The following is a 24247-nucleotide window of genomic DNA, read 5'->3' as shown; positions in this document are numbered from 1 at the left end:
CTGCATGGAGGGTGTGGATCTTCAGTTACAATGGCATATATAGATGTTGGGCAATGATCGAGCTTGTAGTTTGTGTTCTGAGTGGACGACTAGGTATACTCGGGATATGTGGAATGAAATCGTCCTACGTCCGTCCTCAACCTTGGCCAAACCTCAATCCCAACTAGAGTAGTGTTATGATCTCCTTAAATGGACAGCTTGACCCCTCCTTGTCTTCTTTGTGGTCATGGTAGTCGCACAAGTTGAGTTCTTCGGAGGAGGATCGACCACCTTGCGCATACTGGGAGTACCGCTTTAAGATGCCGATAAGGAAAGCCGAAGGAAAGTCGTGTACGTTCTCATTGTCCCAGAAATATCCTCCGGAATAATGACAGTGCGAATCGATTAGGTAGAGTAAGAGAGCAGACCCATCGGGGAGACTGTTGAATGCGTGGATAATCTGCAAGCGGTTGGGAAGGCCAGTTTCCATCTCTTCCATGTGCTGGAAAAGCTCGGTCAAGGCGAGAAGCCCCAGTTCTGGTACACCGTACTGATCGCCAAGAATGTAAAGGTGGATCAAATTGCCCGTTTTCGCACCACCATGGTCGTTCTCACGTTCCCAATCGTTGAGCAGCTCGACAGAAGTGTTATGCTTTGCAGGAAATCCTTTGTGGTACAGCCAGTGTACGAAGAATTCGAAGATTAGCGGGTCTTCTTCTTTCAGGGTGACGGTCTTGTCTCCAGCCTCCTTGAAGTTGCCTGTCAAAGCCGCCTTGAAGAAGCGCGAATGGTATGTCAGGAGGTCTTGGTGAACGACAAAAGATTTCTTATCCGAACCAACGAGGACGGTGGCGAAGCGAGCAGCCTGTGCACTGCCAGGGTCAGCCTTGCCTTTTGATGTAATAGTCATGATACGGCCATCACCTACGATATGCGGGGCATATCGCGAGTTAGTGTGTTGTTGTTTTTCGTCATTGTAAGCTAGTGGAGATAGACAAGGCTGAATTGGTGTTCGCAGAGGTAGCAGCAGAGGTAGCAGCAGAGGTAGCAGCAGAGGTAGCAGCAGAGGTAGTTGTTGTTGATGATCGAGGGTGAGCTTTCGAAGCTTTGTGGTACGGTGACTTTTCTGGAGCTAGTGAGTGTGAGTGTGAGTGTGAAGTATGATTTGCTGAACCCCTTCTCGAGTAAAAGCGAGTTGGTACCACAAGTACGGTGAGAGTGGACGTGACTGCCGTGTAGGTGAGCATCATTGGCTAGCGTAATCCATGATCGCAGCTGCTTGTGCCAGAACATATCGCCAAAGCCAGGTTCACCAGCGAAGTGATCCAGCTAACCATCATTACGACCTGGATCATAGAGTCGGCGCGACTGCGTCCCATACTCTGCGGATTGATGATGACACTTCTTGTTTGCCAGGTGCTACTTTGCGGCGTTACGAACATCTGCCAGCATTGTGATTGACACCGCCACGCGAGTGAGTTCTCACCGTTCGTTGGTGAAGTGTACGACGCAACGCGAAGCCTCGCACGTGGTATGTGAACATTGGTATAATACAGATATAACACATCGGCCTTAGGCATTCACCTCCTTCCCGAGACTGCGCTCTGCAACCACAAAGTCATCCTCTGGTTCCACAACTTCCACCTCCTTCTTGGTCTGCTTCTTAGGCAGAGGGTTGGGGAGCTTCCAGTCCTCGACCTCCTCTGGGTAGTGCATGTCCCTCCTCATACTCTCCTCTGGGTACACCCTCCTAGGCGCGGGCAGCACCCGGTCATCAATACCATTCTCCTTCTCAATGCGCATCTGCTGAACCATCTCTTGCAGTTGGCTCATGCCATCCTCGCGAAATTGTGTGACCCTCTTGACATTCTTTGCTGTCATATCGTTGAGTTGCTTATTGGGGGGCAGACGCGCCAATGTCTTCGCTGTCATGGCGAAGCGCATGTCTTTGGGTCCATCGACGAGTTCGAGAATCGCGGATTCAGCCTGATCTTCCTTCATGGGTTCGATGCGGAGGACGCGTGTGTAGCCTCCAGGTCGGCCGGCGTAGCGCTCTCTTATGGGGCCGAAAAGCTTGGGGACCATATCATTTGGTTCCTGCAACAATCAATATGGAGTTGGCGCAGGGGCGCTGGATGCTCGTACATAGAAGATCTGGTGCGCTCTCCGCCGTGAGGCCTCTGTGTTCTTCTTGCCCAATGTGACCAGCTTCTCTGCCAAGCGCTGCGCCTCCTTTGCCTTGTGCCATGTTGTTGCTATCGATTCGTGTTTGAACAGCGATGTGACGAGGTTGCGTAAGAGGGCCTGTCGATGCGACGACGACCGACTGAGGGCGCGGTATTTCATGTGTCCACCGGCCATCGTGAGAGATAATTGGCGCCGTGAAGGTACAAGGGAGAAGCGAGGGTGATTCGATGCGGCTCACGATACACCTTGGAGGTCTTCGATGATTGATGCTGCACCAGAAAAGTTCGGAACTTCGGCGCCAAATTGGCCGATCCTATCTTATCAGATCATCTCCGCCGGCCGCGGCCGATGCAAGCACTTAACTCGATGCAACGCGCTAGTTACAAATCTGCGGCAGACACGACGCGTGAACGTGCCATCGACGCGAGCGCGTTGCCGTGCCAAACACTTAAAACCTCCTCCAACCCCACCGCACTATCCCCTCTCTTCACACACCTTCTCCCCTCTCTACACCCATATACCCCATAATATCTTCGCGTCTTCAACATGTTTGTCTTCAAGCGAGGTATGTACAAGTCGTCCCTTTCGTCTTGGCCGCTTTCGAGATCCCTGCGTCTAGCTGCACGCACGCTGTGGTCGTGGCTGACAGTCGTGCAACAGATGGACGCAAAGAACGCGTGCAGTTCGACAAGATCACAGCTCGCGTCTCGAGGCTGTGCTACGGGCTTGATCCTGACCATGTCGACCCTGCTGCCATCACAATGAAGGTCATCTCCGGCGTGTACCAGGGCGTGAACACAGTCCAGCTCGACGACTTGGTACGTCACTATGAACGCGTCGACACCTCCTCAGGACTAATAAACGATAGGCCGCCGAGACAGCAGCATACATGACCACCACACATCCCGACTACGCCATCCTTGCCGCGCGTATCGCCGTCTCCAACCTCCACAAGCAGACAAAGAAGCAGTTCTCTGCCGTCGTCCACGACCTTTACACATATATCAATCCCAAGAACGGCAAGAGCCAGCCCATGATCTCGGACAGAGTCTACAAGATCATCCAGGACCATGCCGATGAGCTCAACAGCGCCATCGTCTACGACCGTGACTTTAACTACCAGTTCTTCGGCTTCAAGACACTGGAGCGCTCATATCTCCTCCGCATCAACGGAAAAGTTGCCGAACGCCCACAGCACATGCTCATGCGCGTCGCTGTTGGTATCCACATGGAGGACATTGAGAAGGCCATCGAGACATACGACTACATGTCGCAAAAGTACTTCACACACGCGTCGCCGACGCTCTTCAACGCGGGCACACCATCCCCACAAATGTCATCTTGCTTCCTCATCGACATGAAGGAAGACAGCATTGACGGTATCTACGACACATTGAAGACTTGTGCGTTGATCTCCAAGACTGCTGGCGGTATTGGTCTCAATGTGCACCGCATTCGTGCCACTGGCTCCTATATCGGAGGAACCAATGGAACATCGAACGGTCTCATCCCTATGCTTCGTGTCTACAACAACACCGCCCGCTACGTCGACCAGGGTGGCAACAAGCGCCCTGGTGCGTTCGCCATCTACCTCGAGCCATGGCACGCTGACGTCTTCGGCTTCCTCGACTTGAGGAAGAACCACGGCAAGGAGGAGGTTCGTGCTCGCGACTTGTTCTATGCCCTGTGGATCCCCGATCTTTTCATGCAGCGTGTCCAGGAGAATGGCGAGTGGACGCTTATGTGCCCCAACGAGTGCCCAGGTCTTGCTGACGTCTACGGCGACGAGTTCGTTGCCCTGTACGAGAAGTATGAGAGAGAGAATAAGGGTCGCGAGACCGTCCGTGCCCAAAAGCTCTGGTATGCCATCCTCGAGGCTCAGACCGAGACTGGCAACCCCTTCATGCTTTACAAGGATGCCGCCAACAGGAAGAGCAACCAGAAGAACCTCGGTACCATTCGCAGCTCCAACCTGTGCACTGAGATCATCGAATACACAGCGCCAGATGAGGTTGCCGTTTGCAACTTGGCTTCCGTTGCTCTGCCATCGTTTGTTGACTACAAGCGGGGTGTGTTCGACTTCAAGAAGCTCCACGAGGTCGTGCAGGTCTGTACCCGCAACCTCAACAAGATCATTGAGGTCAATCACTACCCTGTCGAGGAGGCACGCCGTAGCAACTTCCGTCACAGGCCTATCGGTCTGGGTGTACAAGGTCTTGCCGATGCTTTCCTTGCTCTTCGTTTGCCTTTCGAGTCTCCCGAGGCCAAGAAGCTCAACACCCAGATCTTCGAGACCATCTACCACGCTGCCTTGACCTCTTCCTGCGACATCGCCAAGGAGCTTGGCCCTTACACCACGTACGAAGGCTCGCCCATTTCTCAGGGTCAGCTCCAGTATGACATGTGGGGTGTCACTCCTACCGACCTCTGGGATTGGGCTTCGCTGAAGGAGAAGATCGCACAGCATGGTGTCCGCAACTCTCTGCTCGTTGCACCTATGCCCACTGCCTCCACTTCCCAGATCCTCGGCAACAACGAGTGCTTCGAGCCATACACATCAAACATCTACTCTCGTCGTGTGCTCGCTGGTGAGTTCCAGGTTGTCAACCCCTGGTTGCTCAAGGATCTTGTCGACATGGGTCTTTGGACCGAGAACATGAAGAACCGCATCATCGCCGACGGTGGTTCTATCCAGCGCATCCCCAACATCCCTGATGAGATCAAGACCTTATACAAGACTGTCTGGGAAATCTCGCAGCGTACCATCATTCAGATGGCCGCTGACCGTGGTGCCTTCATTGACCAGTCTCAGTCACTGAACATCCACATGAAGGAGCCTACCATGGGCAAGATCACCTCCATGCACTTCGCCGGATGGAAGCTTGGTCTCAAGACCGGCATGTACTATCTCCGAACCATGGCTGCTTCGGCCCCCATTCAGTTCACCGTCGACCAAGAGGCTCTCAAGGTTGAGGACACCAACATCGCTCGTGCCCTCCCATCGAAGAGACGCCAGCCAGGCTTCCAGCAGGCTGGTGTCGGCTCGCCGTCTCCCACCCCGGCTCCAAGACCTATGTACGCCACCAAGACCCCCAATGGTGTCTCAGAAGCCGTGAACGGTGTACCAACACCATCAGCCACCCCACCACCTGCTGCTGAGAACAGACTCCCACCCGTGGAGAACGCCCTGGCCAGTAAGCCCTTCAAGGCCGATGTTGAGGAAGGCGACAGCCCCAGGCTTGTCGCTGCCGACTCCACCAGCAAACCTGTTGAAGAGGACTCTTCGTCCAAAGACAAGCAAGCTGAAGATGCAGATGACGACAGCAAAGAGCGGGATGGTGACATATATGCCGAAGCTGCTCTTGCCTGCTCGATAGAGAACCCTGAGTCCTGCCTCATGTGCTCTGGTTAGACGGACAAGTTGGACGTTTGAGGATTGTAGACGGTGTTAGATAGTGGTGCGGCGGGCGACTGCTCTTGGTTTATTGCGGCGTTAGTGGTATTGGGATCAATCATTCGGACAACGGGTAACGTAAGGAGGAACGATTCATGAATTTGGATAGCGATATAGTAGTTTCTGTAGTCTTAATTTGTGTACATCACAACTTTCATTTCTCTGGACCTACTTTCCCCCGTTTATGTTGCTGTTGCCGACGATATCCTTCTTGGTTCTTTCTCCTGCCTCTCCGATTCGCGCATCGAGATCCGCCGTCTTGTCACCCCGCGGTTCTTACCGTGATTCCCGAACACCCCCGCGGCGCCCTACAGCTGTACACACGCGCCCTCCCAAGTACGAGTGTATAAATACCCACAAACGACCCAGCTTCCGAGTCTCTAGCTGCAATTGAAGCTCGTAAGTACAAATACAACCTTGATCTACAACCTGACCACGTCAAACCATCGAGCACAAGCTGACAATCTCGGTCTACAATAGCTCCTCCATCCGAGGCCCCTACACAGCTATATGCTCGTCTTTCGCCCTCTTCGTACACTCACCACGCCGACATTACTTCGTACACGCGCATTTTCAGCTCCACGATCGAGCATTATAAGAACAATGGCCTCCTCAAGCGCACCGCTGCAAGAGTGGCTCGTCATCGTGCCTGACCACGAGGGCGCGCTGCAGAAGCGCATTGCGGTCAGGCAAGAGCATTTGGGAGGATTGAAAAAGGATGATGACAGTTTCTGGCTCTGGGGTGGTATGTACAACCCAAGCTCCTTGTGCTCCCTCTGCGGTCCTCTCAAGACCTGGCATGGGAAACGGGACGTTGTGAACTTACGCAACAATGGCTTAACATGGAGCAGGTGCTATGCTCGAAGAGCCCATTAAAGAGGGCGACTCCGGCCCACCAAAGATGAAGGGCAGTGCTATGCTGATTGGTGCGAAGACGAGGGAGGAGGTCGAGGAGAGGCTGAAGAAGGATGTGTATGTTGAGGGCGGCGTGTGGGATTTGAGTAAGGTGCAGATCATTCCTTTCAAGAGCGCGTTGAGAAAGGCTCTGTAGGGGATTGGTTACCGTTAAGCCTGATGGATAGCATGGCTAAGGATAAAGGACTCTATACAACATGTTTAAGAACATAACGTATGCACGTGTCGTGGGCTTGAGCTAGATTATGGAGCTACGGTATAGTCCAACGATATGTGTATATACACATTGAAGTGTGGGATTTTGTTCCGCAGGCACCAGGTCGTGGTATCTAGAATTGACTCTGACTCTCCAGGTTCCTCGCGCAAGATTATCCTGAGTCAGTAAAGACACCCTCTTGGAAGTCCACAACTATCGTGTTCTCAACCACTGCAGCAGCAGCGTCCTTGAACGCTTGATGTGCTGGATCTTCTTTCACATAGTAGTCCCGCTCTTCGTCTGAATTGAATCTGAGGATAAAAGCGTGGCTCATCCCATTCTGTTGGCATTTGTCAGAAGCTTGTATGACAGCGGATCCAGGGTCTCGGGTACCTGCAGGTCCTCTATGGAAGTATCTTTCCCACCAGTGATGGAGAGAATGTATGGCCGGCGCGTGTCTGGGTGAATACACGCCTTCTTCAAGCCAAAGAACTTTGATGTAATCTGCATCATGTTAGGCCTGTGCGCAGTGTGTCCTGGAGCGTTTCATGCCTCTTTGACGGCGATGCCGCTAACGCTTTCCTTGAATTGGAACAGAACAACATGCGTAGTGTACGGTACCAGTGGAGCATAGCTGCCAAAGAGATAGACGGACCATTGCACAATCGAGCTGGAGAAGATGAACAAACCCGCGACGCAGATGATGAACGTCAGGGCCCCGAAAGCTTTCCTTGGGACAAGCATCCTGGTGGATAGGGGTTCCCTGCCGTGGCGCAAAGACGTGTGGATCGCGCAGGTTCTTTGTGGGGAGATCGGCGAAAACTGGAGTCGTGGTGCCTTGCGTCTACAATCTGACGTTCAACACTCACCACGCGAGTGCAATAAAGACCGCGTTGACATTTTCCAATCCTTCGTGCCCTCAAACCATACTCCGGTAGTTTACGTGAGGGGGCGTGAGCGCTAACCCCAAATGCTAGATGCTACACAGCCAGCCCTAGCTGGTCATAGCTTCCTGAGATCCTTCGAGCTCCCCATCGAGTGACGTACCCGTACCTGCACATCGATGCCGTGTTGGCGAGTCGTGACACAGCAGGAGCCTCGAACATCATGCAATTTCATCATACAAAACGATTGCGAACGCACAGTCCAGATCACTTCAAGGCAGTGGGGCTGTTGACGGCTGAAGCTGGATTTAGTAGTCCATTGGTCCAAGCTTGGCGTGACGTCACTGGCATGTCAGGTCCAAGCCATCATTGCGTGCCGCAAGTACAAAAGCATCCTGTACCGCTTGTCTTCTCTGCCATCATTTCTCATATACCCATCACACCACTCTCACCACCTTTTCCATCACAAAAACAACCACATCATCCACAATGGCTTCTCTGTCTTGTAAGTTGCCCTTTATTTACCAGCTTCAGCAATTGGCATACGCAGCTCGATCACGCAACTTCTGCGTGGTTTGATCAAAACATGACGCAAATGTATCCATGGCTAACGTGGCATTCATCAGACCTCCCTCCCGTCAAGCCCTCTGCCATTGCTCTCGGCACGGCCTTCAACCACGCTGTCTCCCTCGCTGTCCTCGGCCCCGTTTTCGGTGACGCCTACCGCCGCGCACAGCAGGCCAACTCCAAGGAGGAGTACTTCCACTCCAAGGAGGCTGCCACCGCCGCCGCCTCGTGGGGTAGCTCCATCGTCGGCTCTGCCGTCCAGTCGTACGGTGTTGGTGCTCTCATCAACGCCACCGGCACCCTCACCTACAAGGGCGCTGCTTACCTCGGCTCCTTGATCTTCTTTGCTTCCGCTGCTCCTTCTGTACGTCGTGCTTTACATTACTTTGTCTGACTGTTTACTGACCTTGTCCAGATCGTCTCCCAGGTCCTCACTGAGAAGCGCCCTCTTGACACCATCGCTGTCGGTGCCTTCGCCCGCGTCCTTGAGACCGTTGGTCTCTCCCTTTTCCTCACCTACTGGGGCACCCGCACCAACCCCTTCGAGTAAATTACTCGCTGGGTGTTGAGTGATTTGTCTTCCAACTTGGCGACTTAGATTGAGTTCGCCAGTACGTGGCGTCGTGGAGAATGAAGCGATATGATATGAGCCTACAGTAGGCCTGCTTCGATTATGATATGTAACATTACCTCTCAATGAATTGGTTTAATTCTCCAGCAAACTTGCGTTGTTACTGATTTGTGAACTCCACGTCTGATTGCCGTCTGATTGTTGTTGCTGTGTGCCCATCGAAGAATATGCGCCGTTTCCTTGTTCTCTTATGACACGACGGAGATTGATACAACCGCAATTTCAATGCGAAGCCAGCCAGCTGTTCACACGGGTCCGCGCCGTGAAATGCTATTTTCCTCAAGCGTCGGTATTCAAGATTGGTGGCTGACACGCCCAACTCTGGTGCACGTCCAACACCAAGCACGTCACCACGATCGCCGTTAGTGCCGATCATTTATGCATCGCGCGCGCCGACCTCGAAAGCAGCCAGCGCTCTGTCCTAGACTGGACAAGCGGCTATCGGATCCACATGTCGACCGAGGTCTCGTTGCTGGTGCTGGACAAACGAAGCATGCGCAAGTGGACAGTACTCCCGTGCTCATCGAACGAGTCGCTGCAATGAGAGTAGTAATCAACACAGCCAGTCGGCATGGCATTCACTTGGTCCTCGCCTGGATCCACAGCACCGTGCAAAGCCAACAGCAAAAAAACCCAACATCCGCGCCTTGACGCTCGCATCCGCCTACGCCATGCCTCGTGCGAGTGAGCGAAAATATGCCACGCGAAGCCAAAAAAGCAAAAAATGCATAAAAGGGCAAAAAGCATCTCCGGCGGGGCTCGAACCCGCAGCCTTTGGATGACCGGTTTTGAGGTGGTAGAAGTCCAACGCGCTACCATTGCGCCACGGAGACCATGAAGTGGATTGTAGGGACTTCTGACGAATCTTCAGGACTGTAATACTTATATAGTGAGCAAAACTGCGCTCCACCTTCGTACTTCGGTCTCAAACAGCTTTGCTATCGGCGATCACGAGGTGCGGCAGCGGAGAGCGCCTTGGTTAATTGGGAGGTGGTCTGTGCGGGTTTGTTCATTAGGAGGTAGCACTTGCACGATTGAGGGCTGGTTCGGGTCTTGCAGGTGCAAGCAACAATAGCATAACAATGCACTCGCTGATGCGCAGCTTTTCCATTCTACGCAAAACGCTCGTCCATCCCTTTCAAGCCTACGAGCGTTCATGCACTGTCTAGCAGCAACCATTAAATGGTCTCGATGATGTCGTCTAGGCTGGTAACAGGCGAATGCCCATCTGCCACTTAGGCGCCGTTCGCTACACCTCTGATGTTGATTCCGCTTCCGCCATTCGAGCCTGCGCCGCGAATGTTGATCCCCTCGGTCTCTCTTGAGATGCGATCTGCCAACCCACGGCGAGGCCTGGGCTCGTCGAACTCATAGTCTCGAGGTATGCTGTCGTCGCCCTTGAGTCGCCCGTACCCGTCATCTTCACCCGAGCGCGTAATACGACTCGCCAACGATCGCGGCCGCGGCTCGTTATCGTCGTCACGCGTGATCCGGCTAGCCAACGAGTTGACAGGCTTGCCGTCCTTGGTCATGCGCGAGAGTAGAGAGCCGCCTGATCCAGCATCTGAGCGACGATGGTTGCCCATTGGCGATGAGTCGACGGAGAATGCATCTTTCTGCCACCGACCAGCTTCTGACTTTGCGCCTCGTTCTCCGTAGTTAGCGCGGTCATGGGTCCAGCGGTCAGCGCTGGGTTCGCGGCGGCGGCGATCGTTGCGGCTGCGACTTCGGCTGCGGTAGCGGGTGCGTACGTTGCTGGTGTCTTCTGCGAAGCCGAATCGACCATCGCCCTCGTCATTGGACGCTGGTGAGGCACTGCGGCCTCGGAGTCGGCCGTGCCGCGGTTCGTTAGATCTGGAGGACGTCAGCATGGTCCACGAGAGCGTGCGTGGAAGCTATCATACCTGTCCCCACCAGGACGGTAAGAGTCGACGTCGGCATTGAGCCTGCCAGAGTCTCTTGGTTTCCTGTCCCGCCCGTCACGACGATCGCGGCCATTCCGGTCGTTGCGAGGGTAGTTATTCCTCCGCCTCTCAACCCCGGAATCTGAGCCCATGGACTCGTCTCCACTGCGGCTGGTCATGTCAGTATAGCACACAACAGTCCTGCACTCGACTGCTTACCTTCTCCTCCTCCGATTCCTCGAGCCCATATCCTCATCACCATAATCCAGGAGGTCTCTCTTCGGCGGCTGATGGCGCCGTGGCTCCCGTTGATTATTTCCTCTGACGTCTGGGTTGCGCTGGTAGTAATTGCTGCGGTTGGCCGCGCCCTTGGGCTTCTGATCCCCAGCATTTGTCTCCCGTACCACCAACATGCTGTCTGGCTTTTTTGAGTACGGCTTTGCTGGTCGAGCTGTCTGCGCAGCAAGTGAACTTGGGTTTGTGTCGGGGTGCGTAAGCGCGGTCAGCGCAACGGCAGCTTCTTCGGCGCTATAAAACTCGAGGTTTACTGACGAGTCGTTGACCCAGCGCAACTGCTTGACGCGTGGCTCTGCGCCAAGGGCTTCCATGGCGTAGTAGAGAGGGTCGTTTGGGTCAAAGTCGCCGACGCCCTGCAGGTTCAGCGACTCGGGCCATGGCTTCTGCGGTTGGAGGTCTTCGAAATATGCCGCCGGTACTGATTCGCTTTGTGTGGTCGGTTCTGGCTGCTGCGCGAGTGTTAACACAAGACGAGTGCAACGCGCCTGGGGCAGCTTACTTGTTGCTGTTGCTGCGGCTGCGCGCTTGTTTGAACGCCTGCACCGACATCGATGTCGATGTCGAATGCGCCATCACCCATTTCGACGTCCATTTTCGCGGTAAAGATTGTGTGGCGTTGAGTCAGTGGGTTGTGACGATGTGGTGTACCAGAGGCGCGAGCTCGACCAAGGTTCCGAGACCAGACCGACAGGTGGTGCAGCCGCCCACGATGCGGTCAGTAGCGCCATCACGTGTTACATCATGCATGAGGTCAAACAACTACCAGAGAATCACAATGATCTTGGCCTTTGTCTGAATTCATGACACTGTTTCAACGCTTTATCACTGCCTGCCTTGACCCCTTAAGCATTCTCCTCCAAGGTGAAAGTGCCCGTCTTTGTGATCAGGTACTCGTTGACGGCCACATCCTTTCCAGACTCCTTTCCGTAACCACTCTGCTTGATTCCACCGAAGGGTGACTCCGCCGCCGATGAGTTGCCTGTTTTTGTTGGTCAATCTGACTGCATTCAAGTCATGCTATTCTTTGGCTTACCAGTGTTCAGACCGATCATGCCAGCCTCGAGATTCTCGAACAGTCTCCACAATCGGTCAACATTCTTCGTGAATAGGTAGGATGCAAGACCCATAGAGGTGTCATTTGCCTTCTTAACCACCTCCTCCTCTGTATCGAACTTGATGAATGTGCAAATGGGCGAGAACACCTCTTCATTTGCAATGTCCATGTCCGGAGTGACGCCAGTGATGACAGTCGGCTCGAAAAAGTACCCGCCATTCTTCTCGATTTTGTTTCCACCCTTGTGAATCTTTGCACCCTTCTTCTTAGCATCCTCGACCAGCTCGAGCGCCTTTTGAGCACCTCGAGGTGTTGTGACTGGGCCCATGGTGGTCTTCTCGTCTGAACCATGGCCAACGACTATCTTGTCCGTTTCGGCGTTCCACCGTTCAAGGAACTTGTCGAAGATGCCGGACTGAACATAGATGCGGTTTGCAGTTATGCAGGCCTGACCAGCATGGCGGTATTTCAGAGCAAAGATCTGGGACATTGCTTGCTCGATGTTCGCATCGTCGAAGATCAGGACCGGACAGTTTCCTCCCAATTCCAGCGTCACCTTTTTCAAGTTGTCCGCGCAGATCTTCGCAACCAGCTTTCCTACCCTTGTCGATCCTGTGAAGGTGACTTTAGCAATGAGAGGATGGCGACAAAGCGCTTCACTGAGCTCAGGCGTCTTGTCGAGATCTGTGGTCAATACGTTCAGCGCACCCTTCGGGAACCCAGCCTGAACCGCAAGGTACGCCAGTGCCAGGACAGTGATGGGTGTTTCCGGACTCGGCTTGACAATCATGGTGCATCCTGCTGCAAGGGCTGCACCAGCCTTTCGCAGAATCATGGCTATCGGGAAGTTCCACGGAACGAGAGCTGCAGCAACACCTGCTGGTTGCTTGATTGTGAAAATGCGCCGGTTCGGTAACGCTGGTGTGAAGACGCTGCCTTGGATGCGCTCGGCTTCTCCAGCAAACCACCAGGTGAAGCCAGTGGAGTAGTCAATCTCGCCATAGGCTTCAGAACGGGGCTTTCCAGTTTCGTACACTAGAATCGTAGCAATGTCTTCCTTGTTCTCGCGGATCAGCTGGTCCCACTTGTACAAAAACTGTGCTCTTTGGCGAGGGCTGATCTTCTTATACTCGAGGAAAGCTTCGTGCGAGTTCTTGACGGCAGCATCAACGTCGGACGCATCGTTTGTGGGGCATTCTGTCCACGCCTTTCCGGTGCCGGGGTCTGCGACACTGTCAGCACAAACGAAAGGTAGGTCTCGCGGGATGACCAACCAAGGACTTCAAACGTCTTCCCAGACTTTGCATTCACCCACTCGCCACCAACATATGACTGATTGTGGAGGAGGTCTGGGTTGTTGAGCTGTCTAGAGATCAACACCGAACTACGTCTAGACTTTGGCGCCTCGAGCTCACCTTGAACGGCAGCTCGTACTTCTGTGCTGAACCCATCTTACTTGCAATTGCACTGTATTAATTGGACTAACGACAAACAACGAGGATCGTGCGTCGAAGTTCAAGAGACAGCGGGAAAGCAGCCACCCTTTTTGAGGCGTCAGGGATCAATGACATCTGTCTGTTGATAACCCCACCCAGCTTCCATATAGCCGACATGATGCATGGCCAATGAGCGCCCGTCTACGCCGACCACCACCGCTCCCCGACAGACGTTAGCGTACCTCTCTGTTACCCCTCACCATGCTCCCATCTCGGCAGCGCCAGGATTTGAGATAGGTGATGGCGGAGAGAAGCCCGCTGCTGCTGTTCGAGCTCGGTTACATGACCTATAGCTGTCTGAGACGGTGCTCACAACACCAGAACCATTCCTTTGTAACTCGACACACCACTTGCACGACTTACCCACTTCCCTCATAGCTCCAATTCACCCCACACTCATACAATGGGCAGACTTGACGGCAAAGTCGCGATCGTGACCGGTACCTCCTCCCCTTCCCCCTCCCCCCAGCACCCACACCACCAACTAACCCACCTCCAGGCGCAGGCTCAGGCTTCGGCGCAGGCATAGCGCTCCGCTACGCCGCCGAAGGCTGCAAAGTGCTCGTGTGTGACATCAACGAGAAGGGCGGACAGGCCACGGCGGCCAAAGACGAGCAGAACCTCGTCTTCCACAAGATGGACGTCACCAAGCGCGCCGATTGGGACTCGACGATGCAAGCCGTCAAGGACAAGTTCGGGCGTTGCGACATCTTGGTCAATAACGCGGGATGGTCGTACGTGAACAAGCCTACGGTCGAGGTGACGGAGGAGGAGTTCGAGAGGGTGTTTGACGTGAACGTCAAAGGTGTGTATCTGGGGTGCCAGGCATGGGTGGGCCAGGCAGTCGATAGGAAAGAAGGGGGTGTCATAGTCAACATTGCGAGTGTGGGTGCAACGCGACCGAGGCCCGGGTTGGTATGGTATAATGCATCCAAGGGCGCGGTGTGGAATGTGCGTATACCGTTCAACCGACAGACGACGCCCCATTGTGCTGATATTGCCCACAGGCAACGAAAGGTTTAGCTGCTGAGTACGGCGCCCATCAGATCCGCGTCAACTCCATCTGCCCGCTTGTTACAGGGACGGGGCTTTTCTCGGCGTTCACAGGCATGGAGGACACGCCTGAGAACCGGACAAAGTTCATTGGAAACGTGCCGATGGGCAGGATTGGCGAGGTGGAGGATGTGGTGAATGCGTGTGTGTTTATGGCGAGCGATGAGGCCAAGTTCATCACGGGCGTCAACTTGGAAGTCGATGGTGGACGCTGCATATAAAGAAGCCGTGAAACGCAAACAAGTATGGTGAACCGGCTTTGGTATCTGCTGTGGCGCAGATGATCCATTGCTAACCCGGCCGAATTCACTCTACCAAAAGATCTAGTCATCCATATCCTCGTCTTCATCCATCAGCTCTTCCATCTCTCGTCTCCTCCTCGCCGCCTCCCCATCCTTGCTACACGGCCAGTGCCCGTCTCTGACATCGCCATCCTCCACTTTGGCAGCTGCTCCATTGACATCCCTCCCCATCGCTCCCTTCCTCTCAATAGCGCTCATCTTGATATCCTGGTCTATGTACGCAGCCCAGCCCTCCCAGACCGCACCACGATCCAACGCCGTCAACGGACCCCGACTCACCCGCCACCGTTTCGTCAAAAGCTCCTCCCTAGCCGCGGGAGGACTCCCTCTCATAAGCGCATACGCCGTGGCCAACTTCCCATACACAGCGCCATGACACTCCGCCTCCCGCCCGGTCCCCCCTACCCCCGCTCTCGCCTTCCCCTTACCCTTGGCAGGGTGCGTAGACGGACAGCCATACGTCTCCAGCACGCTCCAGCGTCCACCGCGCACCTTCCGCAGCGTGTTCTCCCACACGCCAACGGGTAGGAACAGCGCCTTGCTCAGCACCAACGCACCACCCGCCGCGTCTTCGTGGCCTAGCAGCAGCGCATCGGTCTCCATGCGCCCGTCGTTCCCTACGTGCTGCCCGCCGGGCCCGATGCTGTTCCCTGCGACTAGGATTTGCGGGAGGTAGATCTGGATGGGTGGGGCTGCGCTGGACGGCGGGTCGAGGAAGGGCGATGTGGCGGGTATTTGTGGCACGATGGTGCTGAATGGGGAGGGCTGGGAGGGCGGGAGAGAGAGCGGCGAAGGCGCATTGCGGGTCATGCCTGCACGAGGTGGAGGGAGCATGGCGCCTGAGGGCGGTGGGAAGGGGGGTGGAGGGGTGGAGAGAGTAAGAGGGACTGATTGGAGAAATTGTGGTTGCGATGGTAGTGGTGGCGGCAGTGGGAGAGAAGGTGATGCCTGAACAGTATGTGTTCGAGCATTCATCGCCGCGAGATCTGCTGTTACCATTTCTTGAATCTGCCCAGACCACGGCTGGCCCAGCTCTGAGGCTGTCATGAGTTGCGGTCGTAACGTCAATGGTGCATCTGACACGGTCGGTTCGGCTAGCTGGACAGGCTGCTGCCGAGTATTTGATGTGGTAGGCGATACTGACAACTCTTGTTGACGTCGCAGATGCATGAAGTATTCAGCGTTGAAGCCAGTGTTGGTGGGCTGGGCGTTGATGGAAGCAGGTCCAGCACTCGTGGGCGCAAGCGCATACACTGGTACGTTGTGATTTTCCTGGGCCGCAGCGTGTTGCTTCTCATCTATGATCGATGGAGTTGGTTGATCCGTTACATTGAAGAATGGCCTGTAAAAGGATTGTAGGCCGTCTGTCGACATGTTGAATATCCGCTGCTGTGCTACGTCCGGAGCGAGTGTCACAGGAGACGGGTACTGGTTTGGTAGATCGCGACCAGTACTGACATTGACAAGAGCCTCCCTTCCTAGTCCAGCAAGGTTGGCGGTATTCTGTACCGGTCGGAGATGGAAAAGTGGCCTTGACATATCCTCTTCCGCAGATTCCGCGACTTCTGCGCCTAGCTCCGACTTTGGCTGATCAGATCTTGAAGAGTGATCATTTGGGGTATTTTTAAATGAAAAGCCCTGCGACCTCCGCTGTTCTGTTTCAATGGGGAAGCTTGCAGCAGGAGACGGACGTGTAGGAAGACCGAGGGCAGCACTGGCAAATGACGAACTTCCCGAACTGTGACCATCCCGTACCTGTATAGGCTGTGTTGTTGGTAATCTAGGATGTAGTGACCCCGCCACCCTTCCATACATGTATCGATGCCCTGCTGGGTCTGGTTCTGACCGATCGTCTGCAGAGGAGTTCGTAGTGCCTGATGTGGCGACTTGCGCTACAGAGCCCTGAGACTGATAGTTCGGCCCAAGTCGACTCGTAACTGCCCGCCGCGCCTCTGCACTTAGCAAAGGAAGCAAACGCTCGGCTTGCTCTGAACTCAGATTTTGCATGTACGTTGCTATGTTGGACGGTGTAGACTGATCGGCTGGACCTAGAGCTGACGTTGGAAGATTATTCAAAGCCACTTGTCCGTTCGTAATAAGATTGGAGTTGCTGAGAGTGCCTGCTGTACTGACCATTGCTGTAGAAGGTCGTGGTGGTAGAGGCAATGGCAGTGGAGGACGTGGTAGGTTGGGAGCTGGTACCGGCATAGCAGCGAAGCCATTGCCGTCTTGATTGCTGGAGTCACTTTCCATGTCCGTATCATCGTCTTCGTCTTCGTCTTCTTCGTCCTCTTCTTCGGATGTGTTCAGAAACTCATCCGTCTCAGCTCCTAAATCTGCATCTTCTTCCTCTGCACCTGTTCGTCTTACATACCACCCCGGTATCGTCGAGAGATCCACACCTGGCATCAGCTCTGGCCTTTCACTCGCATATTCGAACATCTTGCTTCTCGTCCTGCCCACGAGCGGTTTGGGTACGAAGTTGATCTTCTCACCCTTCTTCACCCTCGTCTCTCTGATTCTCTCCACCATCGCAGCAGCCATATCAGGACGTTTCGCATACGACGGTGTAGGAGGAATAAGCGGCAAGCCCGACGCTCCGTCAGGGACCGCGGTTTGAGCAGCGAAGTGCGCCTCGGCCGCCAGCTTATTGCTGATGGCGATTTCCCGCTGTTTAACCTGCTCCTCTTTGAGCTCGAACTGGGCTTGTGCGTACTTTGCGTCTTTCTGGTAGTTGCGCAGCCCATTTCCATCGCCAGACTCTGGTGTCTCTTTGGGGTGAGTGGTCTGGAGCTTTTGGTAGTTGTTGATTTGGCGCATGGTGACGCCGGCTTCGAGGAGGAGGTAGAGTGCGCGTTGACGCGACTTGAAACATGCTGCGTAATACTTTGCGCGTTTACATTGGTCCCGCGGGATGTTGATGAGTGGCGGCAACGGTTGTTCCAACTTGGGTGGTTGAATGCCGTACTTGACTTCTCTGTACTGCAGCCGCTCGCTTTCTTCTGTGTAGAACGTACGAAGCTCGATAGCTGCTAGGTTTGGTTTAGGTCGCGCATGCATCTTCTTCGTTGGCGAACTCTCTCGCAGCTCCGCAGCCCTGCTGTAGCTTGCAGACTGTGCTCGCTCCTCTTGCTGCCCACCAGGCTGTGCGCCGACTTCCGTCTCCGTATCACCCTCTGGCGGCAGTACAAGAGGGTGGTATTCGAAATCCCACAGACTTGGAATCTCCCACCTCAGCGCCGCCTTGAGCGCCTTTCCATCGCCCTCGTAATAGTCGACCCAGCGATACAGGAACTCGATGAAGTTAGGCACAAGCGCGCTGGCAACCTGCACTATATCGATCAAGATGCGCAACATCTCCTCCTCCAGCATCAGCGCCCCATCCAGCGTGCGCCGCTCAAAGATGGTAAGAGCGGGCACCTGGCGAGGCGTTTGCGGTGTGTTCGACAGCGTATGTGGTTGCTGTGCATCCAGTCGTACTTTTTTAGGCGACGAAGGATGGGAACTGTGATCAACCTCCCACTGCACACACCAAGTCCAGAGTTCTTTGCCTGTCTCATGAGCTCGTCGCATGGTGAAGTCCTGGATGAGACCCATGAAGATCTCGTGGCTTGTATCCATTCGGTATACGTGTACGTTCTGAGTGTAGTCTTCATACGGTACGAGGGTCGGTAGCGGTTCGACATTGCCAGTGACGTCTTGCAGCTCGAGATAACGGTCATCGAGCAGATCGAGCACCTTGCCGAAGGACGCCATGGCAGCGCACAAGAACGCAAGTGTGGAGAACCGAACTGTAGAGTGAGTTGGGCTGATGAATCGAAAAGCTGGGTGGAGAGATACAGAGTGGGGCGGTTGATATAGATTGGATAGGCAGAAGGTGAAGGAGCGTAGGTGAAGACAAGAAGATAGACATGACATAAGAAAACCGAGTGCGCGCAAGGTCAGCCTGATGTGTCGGAGATATGCATAGGCTCCCTGCACTGCTTCATCCTTGTCTACGAGTGCGCGCTGTTGTATAATCCCAAGGTCGTCGCTGCAAGAAGGGTATCGTCGCTTTCGCCCAGCTCGGCCCCTCCATCTGCTCCATCCCCTCTTCTCGCCCGTCACTCATTTCCCACTCTCCCTAAGCTTCTGCGCAACTGTGCTGAGCCTGTCTTCGGCGCTCTCCCTGACCCTTCTCCAATCCGTGTTGTACACTTTCTGCACCGACTCTTCCAGGACCCTGTTCCACCTGTCCTTGGCCATCTCTGCCAGCCCGACCGGTACTTCCCGTGCCCTGGGCTCGGCCTCGGGCTGCTTTGGTTCGTAGAAGTTGGTCAGGACGTTGCGTTGCTGGCGCAGGAGAGCGGCTTGTGTTGCGCGGTTTTGCGCGTGCAGGGAGATGGAGAGGTAGAGGATGGCTGACGTGAGGGTGAAGCCTCCGAGCTGGCGTAGAATAAGCATTGGACGTGAAGGGGGGGATTGCTGGGGCGCCTACGAAGCCGGTTGTCATACCCATGGTGAGTAGACAAGGGTGCTGAGGGGAGAGCTCCTTTAGTTGATGAGGTGTCAGAAGGGACCAATGGCTAGCAAAACACGGTCGCAGATCTGCTCTTCGAAGGCTGAAGAGGTCAGAGGCAGAGGAAGCCGTCGGTGAAAGGCGCAAAATGCAATCTAGAACTGCGTGTTGAAGATGTTGACATGTGAGGTCAGCGTCCGATCGCGCGATCAGCCACATCCTGCCCCATTGGGCAAGTTCCGAACAGCCGTCGATTGCTGCATGGAAGCAGAATGTCGGGAAGTCATGCTGTTCCATTAGGCAAGTCATGGAAAACCATCGATTGCGGTGTCCTAACCCTAACGTCGAAGGTCTGGTATACCACGCCAGCCTCACGACCATCGCCTTCAGAACAGCTGCCGTGGACCAGAAAGCAAGACGGTGACTGGGTCGTCCTTTGTGGCGCGCAATTCTGCTTGACCTAGTCGATCCATTCAATGCCTCCTCGCAAGCCACTCCAAGCACACAAAGGGACGAGCAAGTGGCAGATGAAGCACAACCGTGCTTTGACTTTTGATTTCCTCCAGTCTAAAGTGTAAAAAAAAAAGAATACACTTCCTGATCCTCTGCCTTGTGCAGCTCACAGCTGATATCTCTAATGTGTTCCCATAATCATAGCCCGTCGTATCTTCTTTTTTACCGTGATTTTGTTTTCGTAGACAGCCAGTTAAGGTGTCCTTGCCCAACCATGTGATGCCGGCAAACAACAACGCCGGAAATAACAACGCTCAAGTACAAAACAACACCGCTGGCTCGACTTTGAAGGAACGACGAAATGCACGCAACAAGCCCGGCCGGCAAACCTGTCACGGGACCAACACGACCCCCCTCCACTCTTCACCGACCTAGACGACACCACCCTCGACTCTTCACCGACCTAGACAACACCACCCTCGACTCTTCACCGACCTAGACGACACCACCCTCGACTCTTCACTGTCCCAGACGACACCGCCGGTCGTACAGCGGGAAAGGGTAGCATGCGAGCAGCGCAACGGCACGCATCCACTAAAAGTGCCCGCGCTCTTGGACGCGCTCGACTCCGTCGGCAAAGCTCCTCGTCAAGCCGACACTCGCCCAGAAATCGTCGCTAACGTCGTCCCGGCGCGCGAGGCGTTCAAGCAAGCTCCTTGCGTCCCTCAGCTCCTGGTCCAGCGGTGAGGCAGGTGTCGTCGCCGGCATGGCATCGTCGTCTACCGTTGCAAAGCTCGTGGGCGCTTCAACGTCCTCGGGACCGTCGATTGGCCCATCGAGCGGACCTGAGAATCGAGCAAAGTTGGGATCGGAAAAGTAGGACGTCGCATACCTCCCCTCGTCTGGTCCCAGTCGCATCAGACCCCTGTCGTAGCGTCGCGGGCTCGGCGGCTCGTCTGCAAAGTAGCTGGGACGCATGCGGCGGCGCGAGAGGGGGTTGGCGGAGGCCTCGTCTTCGGTGTCGGAGGCTGTGGAGTCGCCTTCGTCGGAGGACTCGCAGGCGCGTGCAAAGCTCTCGTTGGTCTGTGGCCTGGCACGGAGCCCAGGACTGGCGCGCCGAGATGGAACGGTAAGATGGGTGTTCTCGGAGCGAGCCGAGTTGGAATTGCTACTGCTCGCCCTGCTGCTCGAGGCTGTGAAGCTTGCGCTGGCTGCGGCCGAGGCAAAGGACGACTCGGCGGTGGGCGCGACGGGGTCCGGCACCACGGTGCTCAAGAACGTCTGCCAGGGGAGATGGGACGAGGTCGAGGAGACGCTGTTGCTGCGCTCGCGGTCGCCGAGGCCGTCCAGCGTCGAGACGGGCGACCAGGACTCGCGGAGGGACGAGGCGGGCAGCGGGCCGTCGGCTATGCGGCGGTGGCCCACGCGGCGGAGGGGTGGGTGGGAGACGGCGGCGTGTGTGGCGGTGGTGGGGGTATCGTCGTTGTCGTTGTCGTTTTCGTTGTCGTTGTCGTTGTCGTCGTTGTCGTCGTTGTCGTTGTCGTCGTTGTCGTTGTCGTTGTTGTTGTCGTTGTTGTTGTCGTCGTTGTTGTCGTTGTTGTTGTCGTCGTTGTTGTCGTTGTTGTTGTCGTTGTCGTCGATGAAGAAGTTGCTCACTTGTGTGCGGCGTGCATAAGCAGGCCTGGGCGACGTGGCTCTTGGTGGCGCTGGCACTCTTCGCGGCCGGTCGCTCTCTTCAACGGCTCTGCGTTCGCGTTGCTGGCGCCTCACGCGGGCTCGTTCGTCGGCGGCGGCGGCGGCGCGGTGCAGCGGACGAAGGCCGGCGGGCGCGAATCCTGGAGTCAGGGCTGGCAGAGGGCGCTCGCTGTCTGCTGGCCCGTCGCCCTCTGTGCTGCGAGAGCGCAACTGCAGGCCCCCGCGGCGCCGGCTGTCGTCGCGCAGGGCAGGCGCAGGCGGGGCAGGGGGCGCGGGGGGCAGCTGGGTGCGCGCGGGGGGCAGATGGGTGCGCGCGTGCGACAGACGCGGAGCGTGCTCGACTCGGTGGATCAAGTGGGTGAAGGGCGTGAGGCGTGACGTCGACGCATGCACCAGAGCGTCCGTGTCAAAGGCAGTCCGCGCGTGGCCCCTCGGCGGTCTGCTCCCTCGCGCGCGCCGCCGGATGGGCGATCGGCCCCCCGTCACGTCGACGCGCAGCACGTCCTCCTCCTTTGCCTGGTTGCGCACAATGTTCCAGCCGAGCGGGATGCCCATCGCGAGCGCAAGGGAGCGGGCAGGTGGGTGGAGAGCGGGGAGCGGGGAGCGGAGAGCGGAGAGCGGAGAGCGGAGAGCGGAGAGTGGCGAGGCGGGCGGGCGGCGGGAGGCTGCGAAGATGCGGTGGTGATGGACAACGGACACGGCGCCTGCGAGAGGGCTCGGGGCTGACGGGGCAGCGAGCGTTCCCGACCCTAGCCGCGCTAGTCTGCAACGGTCGAAACGAGGCTGGATCCTCACGTTCGTCGTTGTGCATGCAGCCAGACTGAGCCAGTGCAGACGGGTCACGCCAACACGCACAAGGAGAACAGCGGTGCAGCGTCTTCACGGTCGCACACATGGCAGCTGCCGATTGCCGACGTCTGATACGCGCTGGCCTGCCCCGCCCTCGAGGCAATCAGCCTCGTTCGCGCGCCGACGACGCAGACGTGACTGCCAAGACGCCGTTGCCTGCTTCGGCGAGCATGACCTTTCTCACGCCTCTCCGGCCAGTCGTCGTCTGCACGCAACCACTGGCTGGCTTCACGCGTGCCCGGTGCTAGCTACTTCGTGCGGCTGCCTATGATCCCCTGACGAGGCTCGATGGCGAAGATCCAGCCAGGACTGGAACGCATTGCCGCCCTCCTCAAGAACGTCCAGTTCCCATGGCGTGCCATTCATGTCGCAGGCACCAATGGCAAAGGCTCCATCTGCCATCATGCTTCCTCGTTGCTTGTGGGGAGAGGCGTCGAGGTTGGCATGTTCACGTCTCCGCACCTGGTAGATAGGTAGGCTTCTTTTCACCTGGTTTGCGTCTTCGACTAACACAGCACAGGTGGGATGGCATCTCCATCAACGGGAAGCCCATCGCCCAAGAAAAGTTCCGCACGGTCGAGAGCCACTTTCTCAAGTTGAACGCAAGCCACCAGATGGGCGCTTCGCCGTTTGAGATATTGACCGCCACAGCCTTTACACTCTTCAACGATGCGAACGTCCAAGTCGGCGTCGTTGAAGTGGGCATGGGCGGCACGCTCGACTCCACCAACATGCTCAACAACCAAGCTGTGTCCGTCATCTCGAAGATTGCTCGCGATCACGAGGGGTTTCTTGGCAGTACCCTTTCTGAAATCGCTGGCCACAAAGCGGGCATCCTCAGGCCCAAAGTCCCCTATCTCATCAGCTCTGCAAACGAAGCAAACGTTATCAACGCCATCAATGACCATGCAAAAGAGATGGGGGCAGGGCCTCAGCTGTCCACTCGCAGCTTCGACCTGCAAGACGGGCTGTATGAGTCGGCGGAATGGGGCCGCATCACCAGAAGCGCGCCATCGTTCCAGCAAGAGAATATCAAGATGGCTGTCGTTGCGGCCATGCAGACGTTGGAGAGTATGGGCCAGCCCATGCGGCCCGTAGACATCAGCAAGACGCTGTTGGCCAAAGTGAAGGAACGCCATCATGGGCGGCAAGAAATGGTTCAGGTCCCTCCCGTTTTCAGACACGCAGCCGAGAGGAAAAACCAAGTGCTGGTAGACGGGGCTCACAACCCCGATGCTGCGGTAGCACTGGACGAGTTCGTCCGCGAAAACCTCAGATTCGGCCAGACACCTGCTGAAACTCGGCCAGCCTCTGGATGGCCGGTTACATGGGTGCTGGCGATGACCCAAGGCAAAGAGGCTCGCGACTACCTCGCCAAATTGCTCAAACCGGGGGACCGCGTGATTACGACCGCTTTCGGCCCGGTCGACGGCATGCCCTGGGTCAAGCCGATGGATGCAAAGGAGTTGCTCGAGGTCGCCAAGGCTGTTGAGCCCCAGATCACTGGTATACACGTGCCTGTTCTTGGCGCACTGCGAGCTCTCAGTGCAGCAAAGTACATGATGGACCCATCGGCCGACTGGACGCCTATAGTTCTGACCGGCAGTCTCTATCTCGTGGGCGACTTTCATCGCGAACTGCGACCACGGTCTTCCAAGACTTGGTGGACAGACACTGACGACGCCGCCGCAGCCGACAGAGAGTGGATCCTGAACGTGGAAGTCGAGGAACGTGAGCGTGTCAAGGCTGCTCTCTTCTCTAGATAAGCGTTTCTTAGAACAGCAGGAGCTGCCACTAGTACTAGCAATCTTGGCAGTGTAGAATGGTCAGGAT

General features: G+C 55.8%; 13 protein-coding genes and 1 non-coding gene across 15 annotated transcripts, besides 8 other annotated features; 5 read left to right on the top strand and 9 right to left on the bottom strand.

Annotated features, from left to right (window-relative positions):
- Nucleotides 1–163: 163 nt before the first annotated feature.
- On the bottom strand, nucleotides 164–889 carry EKO05_0007522 (uncharacterized protein; the record flags this gene model as incomplete). The annotated part of the gene is made up of 1 exon (XM_038947168.1): nucleotides 164–889. One exon carries the CDS (start codon nucleotides 887–889, stop codon nucleotides 164–166), a length of 726 nt encoding a protein of 241 aa, XP_038793875.1.
- Nucleotides 890–1551: 662 nt separating this feature from the next.
- On the bottom strand, nucleotides 1552–2340 carry EKO05_0007521 (54S ribosomal protein L8, mitochondrial; the record flags this gene model as incomplete). The annotated part of the gene is made up of 2 exons (XM_038943423.1): nucleotides 1552–2076; nucleotides 2125–2340. 2 exons carry the CDS (start codon nucleotides 2338–2340, stop codon nucleotides 1552–1554), a joined length of 741 nt encoding a protein of 246 aa, XP_038793876.1.
- A 372-nt stretch (nucleotides 2341–2712) lies between these two features.
- Nucleotides 2713–5578, top strand: EKO05_0007520 (Ribonucleoside-diphosphate reductase; the record flags this gene model as incomplete). The annotated part of the gene is made up of 3 exons (XM_038943282.1): nucleotides 2713–2731; nucleotides 2827–2984; nucleotides 3035–5578. 3 exons carry the CDS (start codon nucleotides 2713–2715, stop codon nucleotides 5576–5578), a joined length of 2721 nt encoding a protein of 906 aa, XP_038793877.1.
- A 552-nt stretch (nucleotides 5579–6130) lies between these two features.
- EKO05_0007519 (uncharacterized protein) lies at nucleotides 6131–6671 on the top strand (the record flags this gene model as incomplete). The annotated part of the gene is made up of 2 exons (XM_038943281.2): nucleotides 6131–6365; nucleotides 6472–6671. 2 exons carry the CDS (start codon nucleotides 6131–6133, stop codon nucleotides 6669–6671), a joined length of 435 nt encoding a protein of 144 aa, XP_038793878.2.
- A 232-nt stretch (nucleotides 6672–6903) lies between these two features.
- Nucleotides 6904–7475, bottom strand: EKO05_0007518 (uncharacterized protein; the record flags this gene model as incomplete). Of its 2 annotated transcripts, none has more annotated exons than XM_059637062.1 (3): nucleotides 6904–7071; nucleotides 7125–7235; nucleotides 7284–7475. In XM_059637062.1, 3 exons carry the CDS (start codon nucleotides 7473–7475, stop codon nucleotides 6904–6906), a joined length of 471 nt encoding a protein of 156 aa, XP_059493045.1. The 2 variants fall into 2 exon arrangements, with proteins under 2 accessions (XP_059493045.1, XP_059493044.1); XM_059637061.1 differs by having other exon boundaries at nucleotides 7353–7475.
- A 629-nt stretch (nucleotides 7476–8104) lies between these two features.
- On the top strand, nucleotides 8105–8732 carry EKO05_0007517 (uncharacterized protein; the record flags this gene model as incomplete). The annotated part of the gene is made up of 3 exons (XM_038943334.1): nucleotides 8105–8120; nucleotides 8242–8546; nucleotides 8598–8732. The coding sequence occupies 3 exons, from the start codon at nucleotides 8105–8107 to the stop codon at nucleotides 8730–8732; spliced, it is 456 nt and encodes a 151-aa protein (XP_038793880.1).
- Nucleotides 8733–9557: 825 nt separating this feature from the next.
- On the bottom strand, nucleotides 9558–9646 carry EKO05_12t7. The gene has a single exon. It is a non-coding gene; the product is annotated as a tRNA-Arg (tRNA).
- Nucleotides 9647–10048: 402 nt separating this feature from the next.
- EKO05_0007516 (uncharacterized protein) lies at nucleotides 10049–11606 on the bottom strand (the record flags this gene model as incomplete). The annotated part of the gene is made up of 4 exons (XM_038943404.1): nucleotides 10049–10667; nucleotides 10718–10888; nucleotides 10937–11463; nucleotides 11514–11606. 4 exons carry the CDS (start codon nucleotides 11604–11606, stop codon nucleotides 10049–10051), a joined length of 1410 nt encoding a protein of 469 aa, XP_038793881.1.
- A 250-nt stretch (nucleotides 11607–11856) lies between these two features.
- On the bottom strand, nucleotides 11857–13519 carry EKO05_0007515 (Succinate-semialdehyde dehydrogenase (NAD(+)); the record flags this gene model as incomplete). The annotated part of the gene is made up of 4 exons (XM_038943454.1): nucleotides 11857–11993; nucleotides 12048–13292; nucleotides 13343–13430; nucleotides 13484–13519. The coding sequence occupies 4 exons, from the start codon at nucleotides 13517–13519 to the stop codon at nucleotides 11857–11859; spliced, it is 1506 nt and encodes a 501-aa protein (XP_038793882.1).
- A 448-nt stretch (nucleotides 13520–13967) lies between these two features.
- Nucleotides 13968–14838, top strand: EKO05_0007514 (uncharacterized protein; the record flags this gene model as incomplete). The annotated part of the gene is made up of 3 exons (XM_038943443.1): nucleotides 13968–14004; nucleotides 14064–14515; nucleotides 14572–14838. 3 exons carry the CDS (start codon nucleotides 13968–13970, stop codon nucleotides 14836–14838), a joined length of 756 nt encoding a protein of 251 aa, XP_038793883.1.
- Nucleotides 14061–14098: a tandem repeat.
- A 102-nt stretch (nucleotides 14839–14940) lies between the features above and the next one.
- On the bottom strand, nucleotides 14941–18837 carry EKO05_0007513 (uncharacterized protein; the record flags this gene model as incomplete). The annotated part of the gene is made up of 1 exon (XM_038947169.2): nucleotides 14941–18837. The coding sequence occupies one exon, from the start codon at nucleotides 18835–18837 to the stop codon at nucleotides 14941–14943; it is 3897 nt and encodes a 1298-aa protein (XP_038793884.2).
- Nucleotides 17180–17217: a tandem repeat.
- Nucleotides 18838–19026: 189 nt separating the features above from the next.
- EKO05_0007512 (uncharacterized protein) lies at nucleotides 19027–19417 on the bottom strand (the record flags this gene model as incomplete). The annotated part of the gene is made up of 2 exons (XM_038947170.2): nucleotides 19027–19344; nucleotides 19397–19417. The coding sequence occupies 2 exons, from the start codon at nucleotides 19415–19417 to the stop codon at nucleotides 19027–19029; spliced, it is 339 nt and encodes a 112-aa protein (XP_038793885.2).
- Nucleotides 19418–20464: 1047 nt separating this feature from the next.
- EKO05_0007511 (uncharacterized protein) lies at nucleotides 20465–22120 on the bottom strand (the record flags this gene model as incomplete). Its single annotated transcript, XM_038943442.2, has 1 exon — nucleotides 20465–22120. One exon carries the CDS (start codon nucleotides 22118–22120, stop codon nucleotides 20465–20467), a length of 1656 nt encoding a protein of 551 aa, XP_038793886.2.
- Nucleotides 21350–21507: a tandem repeat.
- Nucleotides 21652–21696: a tandem repeat.
- Nucleotides 21808–21833: a tandem repeat.
- Nucleotides 22121–22135: 15 nt separating the features above from the next.
- Nucleotides 22136–22149: a tandem repeat.
- Nucleotides 22150–22204: a tandem repeat.
- Nucleotides 22205–22230: a tandem repeat.
- Nucleotides 22231–22702: 472 nt separating this feature from the next.
- Nucleotides 22703–24180, top strand: EKO05_0007510 (Dihydrofolate synthase; the record flags this gene model as incomplete). The annotated part of the gene is made up of 2 exons (XM_038943333.1): nucleotides 22703–22887; nucleotides 22935–24180. The coding sequence occupies 2 exons, from the start codon at nucleotides 22703–22705 to the stop codon at nucleotides 24178–24180; spliced, it is 1431 nt and encodes a 476-aa protein (XP_038793887.1).
- Between the last annotated feature and the right edge of the window lie 67 nt (nucleotides 24181–24247).

Source organism: Ascochyta rabiei, chromosome 12 (genome assembly GCF_004011695.2).
Source record: "Ascochyta rabiei chromosome 12, complete sequence".
NCBI classification, from domain to species: Eukaryota; Fungi; Ascomycota; class Dothideomycetes; order Pleosporales; family Didymellaceae; genus Ascochyta; species Ascochyta rabiei.
This window is presented reverse-complemented; position numbering and strand designations above follow the sequence as displayed.